The sequence below is a fragment of the Phalangium opilio genome, unplaced genomic scaffold (genome assembly GCF_054372755.1).
Source record: "Phalangium opilio isolate 3A_F unplaced genomic scaffold, DU_Popi_V2 ptg000048l_1, whole genome shotgun sequence".
Classification (NCBI taxonomy): Eukaryota; Metazoa; Arthropoda; class Arachnida; order Opiliones; family Phalangiidae; genus Phalangium; species Phalangium opilio.
This window is the reverse complement of record NW_028324170.1, coordinates 6,901,381-6,920,576: the sequence shown is the minus strand read 5'-3', so window position 1 is coordinate 6,920,576 and position 19,196 is coordinate 6,901,381. Positions and strand designations below refer to the sequence as shown.

At 34.9% G+C, this 19,196-nt stretch overlaps 1 protein-coding gene and 1 long non-coding RNA gene across 6 annotated transcripts; one reads left to right on the top strand and one right to left on the bottom strand.

Annotated features, from left to right (window-relative positions):
• Positions 1–810: 810 nt before the first annotated feature.
• LOC149674054 (troponin I-like) lies at positions 811–11,753 on the bottom strand. Of its 5 annotated transcripts, none has more exons than XM_089839897.1 (12): positions 11,628–11,739; positions 10,577–10,621; positions 9,678–9,711; positions 9,587–9,607; positions 9,434–9,490; positions 9,108–9,236; positions 8,902–9,025; positions 8,642–8,742; positions 7,566–7,609; positions 7,434–7,475; positions 7,221–7,328; positions 811–1,382 (listed from the first exon to the last, which is right to left on the bottom strand). In XM_089839897.1, the coding sequence occupies exons 2-12, from the start codon at positions 10,588–10,590 to the stop codon at positions 1,322–1,324; spliced, it is 735 nt and encodes a 244-aa protein (XP_089696023.1). In that variant the 5' UTR covers positions 10,591–10,621; positions 11,628–11,739; the 3' UTR covers positions 811–1,321. The 5 variants fall into 5 exon arrangements, with proteins under 5 accessions (XP_089696023.1, XP_089696021.1, XP_089696019.1 ...); XM_089839895.1 differs by lacking the exons at positions 811–1,382; positions 8,642–8,742 and adding exons at positions 1,404–2,732; positions 7,935–8,035 and having other exon boundaries at positions 7,223–7,328; positions 11,628–11,753; XM_089839893.1 differs by lacking the exon at positions 811–1,382 and adding an exon at positions 1,409–2,732 and having other exon boundaries at positions 7,223–7,328; positions 11,628–11,745.
• Positions 11,754–14,173: 2,420 nt separating this feature from the next.
• On the top strand, positions 14,174–19,191 carry LOC149674053 (uncharacterized). The gene is made up of 3 exons (XR_016366995.1): positions 14,174–14,278; positions 14,384–14,513; positions 14,593–19,191. It is a non-coding gene; the product is annotated as an uncharacterized LOC149674053 (long non-coding RNA).
• Positions 19,192–19,196: the final 5 nt, after the last annotated feature.

Genomic DNA, 19,196 nt, shown 5'->3' with positions numbered 1-19,196 from the left:
AGGTACTTACATTTTTAATTAAATTAACATACTTAGACTTAATTAAATTTGATGAAACTTGAAAAAGGCACACCTTGAATAGTTACTTGTTAATTTAAAAGTATTCCGAAAGCTAACTTTCATGTAGTTTTTAAATGATTCGATGTACAGGAGCGCCAAAAACCCCATGTTATTCCTATGGGAAAATCGGCGAAAATCTGTGAATTTTCATTTAACATTACGGGAGGGTGTGGGATCTTATCTAGAAGGGCCTACCGGCCCTCTAGAATAAATAGTCATCACGAGCTAATTTAAATCAATGAGCCTACTTAATTTCAATCAAGACACCTAACTTTACTGTAAAATTTGATAATTATCATATGCATACAAGAAATTCATTTGATTATTTTACGGATGACCCCTTAAATTTAGTTAAGAAACTGAAACACCATGATTTATAATTTAATTAAGGGGTCATCCCTAAAACACTCTTAAAATCATAACTCGAAAACAGTGGCTCTTAGGGCAAAATGACATATAACATTTTCGACTCAAAATCCCCCAGAGAACATCCCCCGACTAATCAGAAACACCCTGTATAAAAATTAATTATCAGAAAGTGTATTTACTAACCTGAAAATTTTTTCGTGGAGCCTTACAGCACCAAGACCTATAAATAATCATTTCAAGAATTGAAAATTTTTACTGGAATGTTTAATTTTTGCAATGTTAGAAAGATGTAAATACTAATTATTAAACGTTGCTAACATTGCAAATCAAACAAAGAAATTCAGAGGTAAATAGAGATGGAAAGAAATAGACAAAGAGAAGTGGATTAAATAAAGATTTTGTGTTTTTAATTGGACAAATTTCGTCGCCATTTTGTATGTTGTTTTTTTTGGTATGGTGAAAGAAAGAAAAGTCGCGAGACAGAAATTGTTAAATTAAATAATATTTTTTTTGATCCACTGATAATTATAAATAAAAACGGAATAAAATTAAAAATTCGTCGCGCGCTATAGAAAATAAAAATATATTAAATTTTAAATTAATATAAGAACATTTTCCAACATCACGAGAGAATTTTTAAATTTTAAAGTTTTTGCTTTTTTAAAATAAAAAAACATTTTAAAGTTAAGAAATGTTCCGGAAAAAAAACGCCAATAGAAACAGCGCAATCAAGATTCGTGAACCAATGGCAGGCGTTCTTTTCATTCCCCAAAGAGGACGAACAGATAAAGATGAAAGTGATGCGCGAGTCGTCCAATATCAGATCTTTGTTTCTTGTTGTTGTTGTTGTTGTTGTTTTATAATTTTATTATTCGTGTAATCTTTTTTTAATTTATTCCTCTCCCGCTTCTTTCTCCTCCTTCTTGCTGCCCAAAGCCCATTCTGGTTTGACCTGAAAACCGAAGCCACAGAAAAACAGACGCAAACACACACAAAAAAAACGAAAAACAAAAATACAAAAAAAAACACGTAGAAAGAATTGGATGTTTGGAATTAATTTTTAGACCGAAGGTATTAATAAATGAAAATTATAAAATAATATAATAATTTCGGGGTAAAGTTTTTTGAAAAGTGGTCATAGGAGGTAATGAATGAAAGTGTTTTGGTAGGAATCCCTCTATGCCTCTAATCTTTCCATACTATACATTTTTCGAAACTCAAAAAAACCAGCTAATAATGGTGGTTTTCAGTTCGAAAAATTGTATGTATGAATTAATAATTATATGATATTTTGATAACTTTGCTAAATATGGGGGTCCAAATTAGTTATTACGTTTAAATTAAATTATTTAAGCAACATATAGTGTTACTGTTAAACAATGAATATATAGTTACTAAACAGACTAGCTAACAAAAAATTAATAATTTTTGTATTCAATTTTCGACGGGTTTTTCAATCAAATGGGGGATTTTAACTGATATAAGGAATATTTTGAGTTCGTTAAGGAAAATGAATTTAAAATGCAATTTTGTGCGTAAAATGTGTTTAAACTACAGTTTTTGTGCGTAAAATGTGTTTAAACTACAGTTTTTGTGCGTAAATGTGTTTAAACTATAGTTTTAGTGCGCTTAAAGTGTGCTTAATCTGTAGTTTTTGTGCACCTAAAATGTGCTTTAACTATATTTTTGTGCGTAAATGTGTTTAAACTATAGTTTTAGTGCGCTTAAAGTGTGCTTAATCTGTAGTTTTTGTGCACCTAAAATGTGCTTTAACTATATTTTTGTGCGTAAATGTGTTTAAACTATAGTTTTAATGCGCTTAAAGTGTGCTTAATCTGTAGTTTTTGTGCACCTAAAATGTGCTTTAACTATATTTTTGTGCGTAAATGTGTTTAAACTATAGTTTTAATGCACCTAAAATCTGTTTAAACTATACTTTTTGTGCGCCTAAAATGAGCTTTAACTATACTTTTTGTGCGACTAAAATAGCTTAGAAAAGGTGTGAAAAATGTGATGTGCTTAGACTATAGTTTTTGTGCGAAAAATGTGCTTAACTATAGTGTTTGTGCAAAAAAATATGCTAAAACTATAGTTTATATGTAAAATGTGTGTGTAATTCTGCATGTAAAATTTAACCCAACTGAAATAGCTCTAATAAATAAAATGTTATCTAGCGATGTAAATGAAAAATATTCCCTAATTTAGGCATATCACTCGAGAGGAATTCCTTGGATAGAAAATAGAAGAGATAAAAAATAATAATAAAAAAACAAGGAGAGATAAAAAAGACAAAACTTTACCACCTAGAGAAGAGAGAAGTGACAAAAAAAGGGAAGAGGAAAAACAGGAAGAAAAAGATATTGAGAGATAAATTAAGAAATTGTGAAATTTGGTGAAAAAAATATTAAGAGATCCAAATTTAACCAAAAAAAGTCACACAAAAATAGAAAAAAGATCGCGCAAAAAAGGCCCAAGCTGTATAAGCTTAGGTACTAAACTACGTCAGATTGAAGAAGAAAAAAAAATCGCGCAAAAACCATATGGGCAAGCGGCAAAATAAAGATACGCAAGCCCCAAAAAATAAGGTAATTCGATTGTTTGGGGGGATTTTTGGTCATGGTGCTAAGCCTAATTTAAATATGATAGGGCGAGGCTGCAAAATAAGCAATTAGGCCTTGGCCTAATTTGAAAATTTGGGTTCGAGATCGATCAGGCCGGGGTTGGAGTACGACGAGGGGATATTTAAGTAATTGAAAAGAGAAATAAAAAAAGCACCCAAAAAGGGCATGTAATACTTTCGCTTGATTGGTTTTTTTGAAAGTAGTCTCTTGATTCTCGCATTTATTTGTATCTTAAAAACGTCGGATTATGATATTTCATTTTTTTTTTTTTTTTTGGTTTTTCTGATTTAGAGACTACAAAAGGATAACAATTTGTTTAGTTTAGTTTAACGGATCGCGTAAAGAGTTTTTTTGGTGTAATTGATTTAGGAGTTTCATAACTCTCCTAAAAATTTCGGCCATCGAAACGATTTTTTTTGAATAAATTAAGCGATATATAAAATATAAATCACAAAACTCGAAATCGCAACGATTCTACTTGTTGGCCCATTCAGGAGCGGCCTTTTTGGTCTGTTAAAAAGACATAAGCTAGTATTAGATATACTCAACAGAAAAAATAAACATAGATTGTGAGAGAGAGAGAGTGAAAAAGTCTGATGGCTTTTTCTTGGTTTAATTATTATTAAGTTAAGTATTAATTAAGAGTAGAAATTTGAGAAAAAAGAGTATAAACGTATAAAGCAGCGAAGAAAATTACTTAAAATTTGTCTTTCGGAAAACAATTAATTAAGTAAAAGTAGAAGAAGAAAAAACACATTTATCAGCCAATAGATTCACATCTATTAATTATAATTAACACGATTATTTCTTAACGCAAGAACCGATTTATATTTATTTATTTATATTTTATTTCTGGGGGCTATATTTATTTGTTTATTTTTAATTAAAGTAATTACGTAAATTAATTAAGGCTAATTAACAAACTGAATTATTTAAATAAATCGGTTCTTGTTTAAGCCTATTTCGTGATCGAAAATGGCGTCTACCACTACAAATAAAAACAAATGTACTACATCTATTTACTACATAGTGCTATATACGATCAAGAACTTTTACAAGCTAGCAGTGTATAAGTTCTTGGCACCACTACTACTAATACACACTACGTGACGTAATATCAAATTTGTGGCAGATGAAACGACGTCACTGACAACAAATAACCAATGGTTGTGTTTACCATAATCTAATTATCCTCTTTAGTGTTCTAAAGTTTAAGGTAAATTGTGGATCGAATTCAGCTGATTAGTTTGTGTCGTTTCTAAAATGTGATTCTATCTTTGTCTTTTCCGCAACTAGAAATTGTACTAATTATTTCTAAATAATATTACTAAATCCTTCTATATCATATCGAAATAGATAGCGGACGACATTTCTAACTGCCATATTGAATTATATTACGTCACTTTACACTAAGCCCAATAAAGAAGCTTACAACATAGAAAGCCCAATGCACATGGGCACCATGAAAAATAAACTTTGGGCATAACACGCGACACATTGCCCCGAGCCTTTTGTATAATACACTTAGCTCGGGGTCTATACAATGACGGTAAAGACTTTAGAAAATATAGAAAGTTTAAGCAGATCCGGAAAACTTGTAGATACGTTAGGAATCTACACTTTTACGCGTGGTTATTTGCTTAAACACTCTAAAACAAATGAGAAATTCCTTTCGTAGAACGCTTAAGGGTACTCGTAGCTTGCCTTTAACAACTAACTAATCACGTGATAATATCACATGACCAATTAGTGTTCAAGCAAGATAGAGAAATATAAGCTGGTTCTTTACAGAATTTCTCAGAAAAGCACCGTCTTAACAACACATATAAGCAGAAGTTTATAATACATCTTTCGAATAGAAGTACTAAACTATAGAAGCTGTGTTTAAAGCATTTTGTAGCACATGTATATTTATACCCTAAGCTCGTTATTTATTAATATTAAAAAAAATGGCGTCAAAAAACAGTTCGATGCGCGGTTTATAAAAGTTCGTTCGTTTGATTCTATCTTCCCAAAGACGGATGCTCAAAATTTGAAAAATTATTTTTTATCTTCAGTTGCGACTCGGAACGTAAAATACGAATCATAGTTATAAAGCGTTGGTCGCTTTTCGAGCTCCTAACGTTGAGAAAAAAATAAAATTACCGGCTGCTAGGTTCACCGTAGCAGACGCCGTGGTGAAAAGATAAAAAACCGAATCATGTTAATCCTACTCGTACCCTTTCACACTATCGAAATTTAACCGAGGGGTCTTTTTTAGTTGTTACAACTTACAAAAACGGCGCGAATATTTTAATATTTTAAAAGTAAAAGAGAAAAAACAGCCGGCCAGCCAGAAGAGGCAGACGCGATGTTTTTGAGCTCCGCCAAAAACTCAAAAGTAAAAAAATAAACCGTTTCTGATACAAAAATGCTTTCTAGACGGATTTAAAAATTAGGCTTAGCGAAATTTCCAAAAATTACGCGGACAGGTTAAAAACTGTAGTGTGAAAAGGTATAAGACCGTTAGTAAATTAGTTTGTGTTAATTTTAAGGTCGAATTTGTTTATAAAATATATATTGTGGAAATATCTAGTTCAATATCTAGCCTGTCACCATTCGAATACAAATTTGTCTACGATCATGAAAATGTTTCACAGTTACGTGAACAATTTTAACGCATTAAACTGGACATTACTGTAACGTATTTTGACATATTGACAAATTTAACATTGATACTGATACAATATATGTATGTACAATTTACAATATTTACACTGTACGAAAATATATATATATGCAAAACTTCAAAAACCTTTTGTAAATACAAATAAAAAATACATAAAAAATGTGAGACTGTTTTAATCCACACTTGAAAAACACTAGGACAATGTTATTACTGTCAACAATTCTGACAAAAATTACACCTTTTTAACACCGAATTTCCTATAATTTCGTGGATTTTTTAAGGGCCTGCGGCCTGTGTGCTACCAAAAGTCCATGAATTTTAAATTTCGTGGAGTTTTGGTATCGCGCATGTGCTTGGAATTTATTTTCAAAGTGTTTTTCAAGTCGATAATATGTACCAAAGGTTTTAGCAGTTTCAAAAATAAATGTATTAGAATGGTAACTACCAGATGAGGATAAAAAATAAGGGTAAATAAGGTGGGATATGAACCCGGAAATAGTACGTCACCGACCAATCAGGGACGTTCGACTCGTATAAGTTCAAATTTTCAAAATGAGAAATACTTTTTTCGAAAGATAAATTATAAACTTCCGCTTATTTGTTGAAGTAACTTAAGACTCACGAAAAGTCAACAGTGTTCCCAACTCCTTTCCCGAAAGTAAAAACCAGCTCATGCGCACACAGGCAAACCCCAAATAAGTTAGAAAGAAGAGAAGATAGAATGATCATACAGACGGATTGGCAAATCCCAAATCGCTATGAGTCAGGGTATAATTTTCTAATGAAAAGCCTACCGATAATGGACCAATTGGAAGATGCGTAAAACTGTTTGTTGGGTAAGTCAGCGGTTCTTAAAACGGCCTGTCCTTTACAGAGTGTGTCAAAACAGCGGTTCTCGTATCAGCAATTGCCTATTTAATACCTCTCATAGTTGCAATAGCCTAAAACAGTTTGACCGTGAAACGAACCCCATTTAACGAACCCAACCTCTCCTGACCCATAAACAGAGCATGACCTCATTTGACCAAAACCCAATCTAACCTTTCCTGGCCTTTAACTATTTAAGACGGTATCCACAAGAAGCTTTCGACTTCGACCTAACCAAGCCCAACCTAACGTAACAATACCTGGCTGTAATAATTTTATTCGCTGTCATTTTCCTAAATGACTGACACCTCTATACTTTAAAATATCAGCTTGTTCAGTAAACCCATTTTGGCACCGCTGTTTTGAGGATAGCTCATCTAAGAAACGCTATGGTACACCTACAATCTTGTCAGACAACCCCATAGAATCTCGATTCGTTTTTGCAGCCGCGAAGAAAAAGAAAAGGGCGCGTAATCTTAAGAAATGGCGCGAAAGGTGTAAAGGTATACGCTTATTCGCAAATGCAGCGCAAGATGCAAAAATAATCATATAAAATATATATAAAAGTCACGATGCTTTAGGAGCTGTGACAATTCAAAAAAGGGGCGTGGTTAAAGAGGGGAACGTTAACACTTACGTCCTTCTCAACCTCGTCGAGCTGGAACTTGTTGCTCTTGACTTGCTTGAGACCCGCGCGGAAGTTAACGTCGGCGTTCTTAGCCACGGCGGCCAATCGCTCGAACCTGAGTGTGACGCGAACAGTCCAAACCGGTTAATTACGGGTCCTTACGCCGACACGGGAGTGCGTTCCGGTGCGAATAATGGACAAGTTGGATGCGTATACTTACTTTCCTTCGTATTTCGAGACCTTTTTCAAGGTTGGCTTGACGCTAAGATAAATGAAAGAAGGTTGTTTTTATTGCAGATGTTTATGGTAAGTGTATTGGCTGTACTTCGAAGAAAATTTAAAATAAACTTACAATTTTCCTCTCAAGTCGTTGACTTGGATTGATAATTCGTTGATCTATTTGATTGTAAAGTGTTATTAGTTTAACTGGTATTATAATTAAGTGAAACGATTGGGATACTTCAATTTTAATTTAAGCGCAATTTTCACTTAATTCAGGTTTGACTGATCCCAATGCGTTTTTTAAGAAAATACGTTAGTAAGCCAGGAATGTTAAACTTTCAAAAACAAAGCGTTTTAAACGATTTTTCAGATATAAGTGTACAAGAGTTGTAGTTCTTCCACTGAAGGTTTGAACGTACAATCTTACCAATATCAACAAAACAACGGACATCGGAGGAAATTTTATGGTCTTTAAAGATCCAAAAAAAAAAAGATGTACCTGGTAATCTTTTTGCCTAACTTGGTACTCAAGATCGTACTTGAAAGTTTCAATATTCATAATTCTTGCATGGTATTCTCGGCAAATGGCTTGTAATTCGGCTACGTAGATTTTTGGGGGCATAGAAAAACGGGGGAGGGGGCGTAACCAAGAAAAAGGCCGTACCGAAAGAGGGGGTGTTTACGAAACGTGACGTAGAAAGGGAGGCGTATTAATCAGAGATTAAGGCAACGGAAAATTTTAAATTTAAAAGAGAAGAGAAGAAATAAAGAGGGGTTAAGAAAAAAAGCGGATTAGATGCGAAATAATAAATAAGCTTCGGTGTAAGCTTGAGTTAGACGTAGCTTTTAGATTAAGATAGCTTAGGGCGTGACATTAAGCAAGTACACGCCTTATTATGAATAGTGTTTGTGCTGCGTTATGAATTTGTTTTTAGCGTATTTGGTATTAAACAATAATTTAAGCGCAAAATAATAAAATAAAATAATTTACCCCATAAAATATTTGGATTTGGCCGTGGGAAATATTGTAATTGACAGGGTTTAAATCTAGGGATTTTTTGCTGAGAGTACCAAGTATTTGCGGAACAATTTTTGTTAGAACATGGTTAAGAGTTTTATACTTTTCAGGGTGTTTTGCTTTGCGTTAGTATGGTAAATATAATAAACCAACGTTAATTTTTGTATTATTTTTGGGAGGATTCCTACCACGAAATCTTTCTGTCGTACGCTATACTCCAAGTCGTACTTGGCGTCTTCCAGAGACATGATACGTTTGTGGTACTCTTTTAGGATGGACTGTAGTTTGGCTAGAGTGGGGGGATCATGCGGATAATACTATAATATCAGGTCAAAGGTCCTAGAGGTAATTCGGCCTTAGGATTTAAATGAACCCATAACTGTATTCATTCGCGACCATTTAATAAGCCTATTTTTCTGACTGACGACGTCACTATGAGGGGCGGTACCTTCGTTAGCTCCGTCCAAGGGCTTGGGCGTTCCTGTCCTCTGTTGGATGACCTTTTTCCTCTCCTCGGCTTTCCTCTCCTGTTCTCGTTTCAACTCCTCAGCGGCTTTCTTACGCAACAAGGTCTGATTGAAAGATACAAAGAGGTATTTGTTGTAGAGGTAACCGCAATTTGGACATCAGTAGAGTTCAAAGGTCAATATTTACCCTGAGTTTCTTCTTACGCTCAGGGGTCATGAAACCCTTCTTTCCCTTCTTAGCCTTGGCAGCCTCCTCGAGACGCTTTCGGACCTCGGCCTTCTTGCGCTCCTTCTCCTCCTTCTTCCTCTTCTCTTCCTGTTACGGGACGGGGTCAAAGGGCACGGGTTATGGGTCATTTTAACTCTTTCAAAATGGCGGAGGGCGGCGCTACATCGCTTTAATTTCGCGCGATTTACACCATCGCTTTTATTTTTGGATAGGTTCATAGGTTTTGCACGATTTTAGGGTTAAGTGGGTTTAGGGGTCGTGAACCTTAAGGGTTAAAAATATACCTCCATCAGTCTCTTACGAGCCTCTTCAGCTTCGCGTCGGCGACGTTCAGCTTCCGACTGTGGGGAAAATATTTACTGATTTGTTAGTTTTTTTTTTAATTTATTTATAGAACTGTAATTTTTAAGGATGTTGTGGAGATGAAGTTAATATACCTGACGGTGCAATAGCTTGGTCTGAAATTAAATTATATTGAAATTAAAATTGGCCTAATTAAATCAACTTAATAAATATAATAAATCATACCTGCTCATCTTCAGACTGCTCGTCCTCGCTTCCGCTGAAGTTTTAATTAAAATGTTAATTAGGTTGGTTAAAAATTAATTTATTCCACCGTTTTAGACTTTTAAGAAGAGTGAATAAATTCTCTTTACAGAGAGGTTTATAGTTATTGTTTCGTACAGTTAAATTTGAAAAAATATATAAAATTGAGTCAAAAACGGTGGTAAAAAATACGGGGAAACATTTTTTTTTTAAAAAAAAATCGCTTAAATAAGCTTTAAGCCTTTTAAAAAAGAGATAGGGCCACGAAATAAAATAAAATTTTGCGAAGAAAGAAGATAAAAAGCCGAAGAATCAAGCTCACCTCTAAAAATGCGCATTGATAATAATCCCATATGATCAGAGCTTGAAATCGCAAAAGGCTTTTAAGCAATGCTTGCTTTAGCAAAAATTAAATGGCAAAGTTTAAATAATAATTGGCAATAATTCCAAAGGAAGTTAAAAAATAATGCCGTTTTCCATTGGCATGTAGCTATTTTAATAAAATTAAAATTAAAATTAAATGCAGCTAGGTCTCATCAATTATCTCTTTATGGAGCAGCCAATGGAAAACGGCATACAATAACCCATATTGAAAGCGATGGTGTCAAAAATTGACGCGAAAAATAAGCTTGTAGCGCCTTTTAAATTTTTTTTATCTTTCGATAAAAGCGGGTTTTTTTTTTAGCCAATAACTCACCTCGCTAAAGCGAAGTTAAAAAACATAGCAAATATTTAAATAATAAATTTCATAGAGAGGAAAGAAAAATAGAGAGAAAATAATTATAGAAATAAATTAATATTTTTTCATAAAGATAGAAAATAAATAATGCGTAAGCAAGATATGAATAAATTATAATAATAAGATAATATTTTTATCATACCTGACATCCGCCATTGTTAGGTTTCTTGGTTTTTAAGGGTTTGCCCTGAAATCAGAAAAAAGGAAGATATAAAAAAATATATATAATTTTAAGAACACTTTTAATTGATAACCTAAATTAATAAAAAGCCTTCAATACTATAGCAATAGATTTTGAGGAATTAAATCCGGTTACCCAATGTCGCCCTTTAAAAATTTTTGGATCGGGGTAGGTAGAACTCGAAAAACTTTTAGAGAGACCAAAAATAGACCAAGGAGTTTAGAGAGAGGAGAGGTACCACTAGCAATAAAAATTCGGGCTGGATATTCTAAAAATAAACTGTTTCTTGGCACGAGCCAGCTCAGTCTATATATGGAGATACGGAGATGCAAGAACTCGAGAGATGGGGAAGGTTTTTGGGTGGTTTGGGTTTACGTTTCATTAAATTGAATTAAATTTTTCAAGATTTTATTTAATCACGAGAAAATATTTTTGGGTTGGTTATTTAGGCCAACTGTTTATAGTAGAGCTGCCCTTGAAAACTCGTACATCTACGCGAAGTTAATAATTAATCTGATGGCGTCATAGTTGGTAATTAACGCGGTTTAATATCACGAATGCGTATAAACAATTTAGGCTTAAAAATTAATTAAAGCAAAACATTTAAACGAAGGTTTCGCATAAGACAAATCGGAATTTTTACACGTTCACGTACGCGTTAAGATTAAACTTTAAACCCGTAAGTTCATTATTTTAAACGAAAACTAACTCCATCTTTCAAAAAACCAAAAAAAAAAAAAAAACCATCGAAACTTTCAAACAAACTAACATTTCTACAGATTTTCGGGTAATTTTCAAATAGGGATTACAAAACACCTTTTTCACAAAACAGATTTCCTGGTCGAATTCTGTTTCACAAAACTTTCGCACACAATCACACAAATCCGAATTATAAATAAAATAATATTAATAAAAAAAAATTAATACCGAAAAACGAACTTGGTGAAAAATAATAAGAGAAAATGGAAAGGTTTTTGAGCAAACAACTTAGGGTTAAAAAAGGGGGGCCTACCTTAAACACTGAAGAGTAAAACTGAGAAGAAGTTGAGTACAAGCCGACCCGCAGCGATGTGGGCTCGAAGATGGGCTCAGATCCAAAGGCTAAGAACCCAAAATTAGGGGGGTGACTGAACAAAATTACTTCCACCAAATTCCCGTCAGGGTGCACCACTAACTAAACCTTAAAATTTATCCTACTGTAAAACTATCCATTCAAATATAACTAAACCCAACTATTGTATCTCCGACAAACCGCTCTCCCTTAAGCCTAACTCTGGCTTAATTACGTTTATTTCGTTAAACAAAACTTAGACATTCAAAAGAGAAATAGAGCGAAGATGAGGAAGCTCAAGATGAGGGTACGGAGAAGAGAGAGGGGCGCGCTCATTGGCTGGAGACCCGAGACATCGTAGGCACGAAAATAGTCCGATGTTCATATATGGGATACTTGTACCAGAAAGAAGTGAGAAAGACTAACTTCTCGAAGAAAGTTTAACTGATGTAACACGCACGTCCTGAATTCGACCGCGGTGGGGTGAAAAAGGGGAAAGGTCTTTTTATAAAAAAAAAGAAAAAGCATAAACAGCTGCGCCAACTAAACAAAACTTAACACTGAGTGTTGGTTGGTTTGTACTTGTGTGGGTGGAACTTATCTTCAGTATCTTCAACTATTTTTGGGGCTTGAAAAATGTTTCAAAAAAATTATGAAATTTGAGATTTTTTTCTATTGCAGTTATATACTTTTGATAAGTGGTTATTTTAACTTGGACTTTTGCCTAAAAGTTTCTGTTTAGGTTCAGATCTGAGAAGGGAATATAAAAAAGAATAAAGTAAATTGGACTGGATTTTATACGCCAATTTTCGTAACCACGCCATTTAGTTGGCTCAGGTTTTAGGCAATTGCGCCAGACGACGTTGTAAAATTTTTTAGCTTTTATATTCTACTCAAAGGTATATTTAAATTTGAAATCTTACTTGAGAAATAATGGGGTACGTGTAATTGGGGACATGACGTTCTCATTTGAAAGGAGAACGTAGTCTATTTTGAACCTGAATTGAATCAGAGAATATTATCATGCTTGTATTTAATAGCGATTTCCAATGACTGCACAAGAGCACTCTAAGTGCACTCTCGGCGCGTTTTCGTCCGCCACTGGGAACACGAGTGCAACACTCGCCCAGAATCGAGTTTTCCACTGACCCCAAAAACTGCCCGAGAATTGCTCTTTCGTGCTCTGAAAAATTCAACGGAGTGACGGTGCTCGAGTATGACGTAATAAAATTAAAATGGCGGACCACGCGGTATCTCATAGAAGACAGGCTCTCGCTAATGCTTATTTATTTCTGGAATCATCTTCTGAAAGTTCTGAAGATGAAGAATACGATGTTTTATCATTACTTTAAAGATATTACGCCTCATCCTAAAACCAATAATTATGTCAGAGACGTTATCGATCATTACTTAAATGGATTTTTTGGAAATTAATTGAAATGTTAAGTCTATTAATTGGTTTCAGCCCTTTTGCGTCAAGATATACACACTTTATTACAATTTCGTCTCCGGCGCCAATTTTGATTATTCAGAGCGCGCTCGGACCTCTCGATCTTGTTCCACTGACGAAACTATTCTCTCCAAAACTCGCTGAGGGCAGTTACGTCATCCTAACCCTGAGAGCACTCTTTGGAGCCGTCAGTGGAAATCGCTATAAAAGGTGGTAAATAATGTTAAATATCATAATGGTATAACGTAAAAAATTATAAATTCGTTTATAGTTTATAATTTTTTATTAAATCAAAATTATCAGTTATTTACTAGATTAATGTTTTAATTTTTAGTTAAAAAAATATTTCCGGGACTTTATAGGTTCATGGAATGTTTTACATAATTTCTTATATTAAATTTCGCTTTTATTTTTATTGTTATTTACCATTTATCATTTGGTACCGTTATTTACCAGTGGTTTGTACTGTATAACATTAGGAACACTGAAGTAGGTCTTACACTACATGAGTAAAATTCAATCTTATAAAGTACCAAGCAATTTTTCGCCGGTATTCGATTAAACACAAATTTATATCAAATAAAAAAATGACTTAATTTAAAATTTTTATCAAAATTTAGTCGTGTCGATGACACTTGTTAACTGCAATTTTGCAAACACGTGTTTTAAAATCCAGCTTTAATACCGAGTGACTCGGTTGGGAAATGCCCAGTGGTCATAGTTTGGACATCCCTGTCCTATGCCACGGAAACACCCTTAGTGTACATCTTCACGATACGAACACATACAGGTTAATTATTGGCTTAATTTACTAGAATATTCTAATACGTTTAGCTAGAGACATCTCTCCACTAAAACGCTATAGCTATAGACATATCTAGAAATTCAATAATTCAAAATGGTCCCCAATGGAATTTTCTTTGTATTAAAAATTATTATACTAAAATAACTATAGTCTATTTCCAGGCTTAATTACTTAATTCAATTTTGGAATTAACTCCAACTCCCCAGATGTCGTTTTCAAGCTTACAATCGATGAAAAACTACCTCTCAAAATAGACTCCGAATGTATTTCGCGGATTTACAGCCCTTCTCATGGGGTTCGTGGGAAAAACCATAAGCTTCCAAACTTTGCAAGTGAAATCGTTTTAGAGTAACAAAAGTACAATGTTTATATGATTATAAATTATATGCGTAATTAAATATTATTATTTAAATAATGAAACTACATTATTAAAGGTTTCCTTCCAACCCCCCCCCTTTCCAGGTTAAACTAGCGCCATTACAAAGCTGGCGGATTTTTCACGAACTAAAATGCGGGTTAGCTAAGGGAGAGGTAGGCTACGCGAGCCTCTTTTGGAACCCTTTACGAAGTAATATGTTTTTCTAAGGCCAGGGTATGCTGATAATATAAAACACGAATTTTTACATAAATTTAAAATGAACTCACTCCCTATTACTACGGTATGCTTGAAGCTATCTAGCAATAACGTACGGTAAAGCTGAAGCCCCTTGGGGCAAACCAGTCGGAGCGATACGCATCTCGAAATGACAATCAAGTTTCATATCCAAAATGGTTCAGAGATGAGCGAGAGAAAAAGCATCCTCATCCCTGAATGTAGCCAGTCTAGGAGTATAGCCAATGAGACGGGGAAGATGAGAGAACGAAACGAAAGATGTGTCAATCCAAAATGATAAAAATCATCTCTTCCTCCCTGCCTTTCAAGAAATATACGGATTGTCAGATGGCGTTCACGTTCTGGAGGCGAGCGAAGGCCTAAAGCGATAGACATTCGGAGGAGAGAGAGAGAGACACGGAGCGGGAGCCATCCATGGATGGAGATGGAGAGAGAATGGGATGAAAAGGAGGAGAGCGTCACTAAGCGTTAGCGTCTTAATTCATCACGAAGAGGGTCTCGCGGACGAACGAAAGAAGGGGAAGCTAGATCCCTAGGATGAAACACAATGTTGCCACCCTTGCAAAGGCTTAAAACACCACCTCTCCTTCCTACCTTCCATTTCAGTCTGCTTTTAGCTTCTACCCTATTCCATCTTAGTCTTAAGAGGTTCCAGTTCGCATTATTCTCGAAAACCATTGAATAGAATATTAGCATAAGTAACATAATAAACATAAGTATGACTCTTCCTATGTAATAATGCAAATTTCCAAATGAAACCTATAATCAACACTGATACTCTCACTTACATCAGGCCAGGACTTGCAACCCCGTCGAGTACTTCATGCTGGTCTTTGGCGAATGACATAGTTCTACAATTTTAGCCAATCACAATAAACCATCTCCTTGAACGTATTTGTGTCGGAAATAGCTCGTCTGCTGGCGGTGTTTGTATTTTTGACTTTGAGATTGCCATAAGTCGGATATTTCAGCACCAAAAATGATAAGCCTTTTGAAGTCTAAATATTCGGTAACTTAATCTACCCAGTACAATTTTCAACTTCGTAACGTGGTCGCGCTAAAGTCAGTAAAAAGTCAATACAGATCAACTATATAACCAAGGCTTAGTACAGTTGACTCAAATCTCAATGGCGTCTCTTAAAACCTCTGAACCGGATTTCCGATATGGGACGGAAGTCGCTTCATTTTCCACCGCTAGGGGTCTCTGTGCTGGGCGCGAACTTATGATGACGTAAAAGGCCCGAAAATAGGTTTATAGTTAGTTTTGGCTAATTGTCATACTTATGGTTATTATGTTACTTATGATATTAGGTTTATTTTAAACGTGGGCGCACTTATTTTAGCCATTCAAAACCAATAGGCGTGTGGTTAAGTACCCCTTTTGCCTATAATTAACGCCTTGAAAGCAAAAATTTACTTCGCTTACTAATGAAGTACAATAGATAAAGGAGACTTACGAGAGGTTTTTGCGTGGGTGCCTTTGTTAGTGGCTGACATTTTCTATATCGGAACTTCGCGCTCCATAGCCTTGACAGATTAAGTCTACGAGAGTATTAGAAGATATCTTAAATCTCACGTAAAGCTATTCCGGAAAGACCCAGTGTGACATCACCCACGGGTAGGCCTGGGCGTAGACGTCACCACTGGATACAATTGTATGGGTTTTTCCTCTCGATCCAGTACGAACTCAACTCAAAGCCAGGAAAAAGCGGATGTATACAAGTACAGAAGAGTAAAGTAAAAAATCCTATTGATCATTTGAGCTACGTATTTCTTGGGGAGTCAACCAACCAGATTGAAGCTATTCCGTCCACCAGAACTAGATCTAGACACTAGAAATGCCTTTCCAGAATCCAATCCAAGGGAGCTAGAATTTCCCCTACGTGGGAGTAGGTGGTAAAAACATTGGGAACTGGACAAGCAATGCTTCCTAAAAAAAAAAGGAAGTCCACGAGTTCCAGATAGACTCGAGAACTCGAGAGGTAGTAGTACAACAGCGGCAATTCTTGCTTGAAGGCACTTTCACGATGAGGTATATGGGCTTTTAACATTGGATTTTCACGCGATTGATTCCCTCGAGGTCAAAGGGCTTTCAACTCCAAGTGTCATACAGACAAGGAATATATCATGACATGAGATGTTTATTTAGGCGTCATACTGTATTTCTCCAAACTGCTTCTAATGAATTTCCCCTAGTGATATCTACCATGAAGTTTGGTCAACTTCGGTATCGACTTGTGACCGAGCATAAAAATGTCATAGTTCGTATGTGGGTTGAAGAGTTCATAGAAAACATCGTCGTTTTTTAGCATGACGTCATTTCAAATCATTTTAAATTTACTTTGAGTAGAGTGATGGAGGAAGCTTCAAAGCTTTAATAAACACATTATGGTTTGGTAAGGTTAAGCCCTGGGATTTTGAGAGTGGCGTGGGATTTGCGAGCAAATAAAAATGACGTCACTTTGTGTCAATACTGCCTGTGTTAGGGTTGGCCCTTGAACCAACTCCGTAATGTTTAGAGGTGATTTTACAGGGAATTGCTTGGCTATGAAATAACAATTGGTAAAAACAAGAGCGCGTATAAGACTTGAGAACGATCATTGACGTCAGTACCATACAAGCTCCACCACAACTGGCAGAGCATTGAGAATTTATCTAGTCTGCTCCATGCGTTTCTGTTATTATTTACCTAATGGATTTTGAAATAAAAAAAAAATAAAAAATATTTGCGGTTGAAGAAAAACAATATCTTAACTTTAAAACCATTAAACTAAACCCTCCTCTGTTATAGCAAATAAAAAAAATGGGGAAAATGATCAAAATCAGCAGAAAAAAACAAACAGAAAATGCGATTGGAATTGATCGGTATATAGTAAAATCCCTGATGTCCCGAGGCGACTCTCTCTCGCGAGCTTTGCTCGATCCCCATGATTTTAGGGGCCCTTGAGCTATGTAGCCAAGCCAACCAGCTAGAAATATAGGTCTACATGTACAGTACCTAATCGGAGACGTTATAGACAGGCATAGAAGCTAGGATTTCGGTAAAACAAACATTTCCAAAATCGCCCTTAGCGGTTTCGTAGAGAGATGACAGCGAACCCCCTTAAGCTATCATTTCCCACCATACACCATTCTACATTAGCCGAGGCTTAATGTAAACACGCAATATAACCTTTTTTTTATTCATTGAACTAACTAACATTAAAGGAAAGTTATTTTCTAGAATTGTTCCTCTTCATTCGAAAGAGTGTAATGAATATTTCAAATGGAATTACCATGTATCCATATTAAATAAAATACGAGAGATTACCTTAATTTATGCGTTAGGCTTAACTACGAATATTATGATTAAATACTATTGGACGAGCAGTATCACCTGACACGTTCATACAATGAGTTTTCGAATTAGAAAATACAGGGCGTTTCTGAAAGGTCTATAAGAAATAAAGAGTGTTCTTTGGGCGATATATGATTATAGTCTAATTTACGGATGGTCCCTAAAATATAATTAAGACACTGAAAGACGATACTAATTAAATGTAAGGGATCATCCATAAAGCTAAAACACTCGAATCGTAACTTGAAAACAGTGGCCCTGACGCCAAAATGTCATTGAACATTTTTAACTCAAAATTGCTAAAAGAACAAGCCCCTTAATTTCTTACAGGCCTTTCAGGAACACTTCGTATATTCTTGCACTTTAAAGGGATCAATTTTAGTCTTAGGAAGAAAATGCATATTCAGGAGTTTAGATAAAATTCAATGTTTAGATAAAAACAAAGCTTGGGTTTTTTATATTTCCTGGAACAGATTTTATTATCTTCCCCTATTTTTCCCCCATTCTCTTTTAATCAATATTAAATCAGGCATGCATTTGAAGGGATTCAATACTATTTGAGCGGCTTGCTTGGAAACCCCAATTCCATTTTAACAGTAATCTTTTCAGAGGAAATTTTAGTTACATCCAAGCCTCCAATTGGTTAGGTTTGACGGTATATTTTTTTCAGAGGATTGTTTTTGTAGATTTTGTATCATTCCGCGGTGGTTCCCCATGGGGTTTGAACTACTTTTATAAAAAAAATTATAATAAAGCTGCGTAGGATTTGATAGAAAATATTACGCAGCGTAGCCATGGTTACCCGTAGCAGTTTCAGAAATTTAAATAATACCATAAATAATAAAAAAAAATCAATTAGTATGACATTTCCCATTGCAAGATGATAAATTTCTTGAGAAATTAAGGTTTTCCCATAGGGGTTGGGCTTGAAAACGGGATGATTAAGTTTCAGGCAACTTTAAAACCAAGGTTATTCCTTGGAAATCACCCTATTGACATCTCCATTCAAAAAGGAAATTTCCAAATTAGTTCCTCGAACCAGCTCCCAAATTAACAAATCAATCAACAATGCTAAATTTAGACTAAAACACTACAACGGTAACTTGATAATTTTAATTAGTAACCCTACGAAGAAACTTTATTCCAACGAAGTATATAGTTGTTTTAAAATAACATTCCGAAATAGGATCGCATTGACTATATGTGTTTCAAATTCAATGGAAATTCCCGAACCCTTTCAACTCTATCACTTGTTTTTCCATTTACGACGACTCCAGGAAAGTTTTAGTTTTATTTGAAGAGGTCGTCTTTTAATTTGGAGTCCG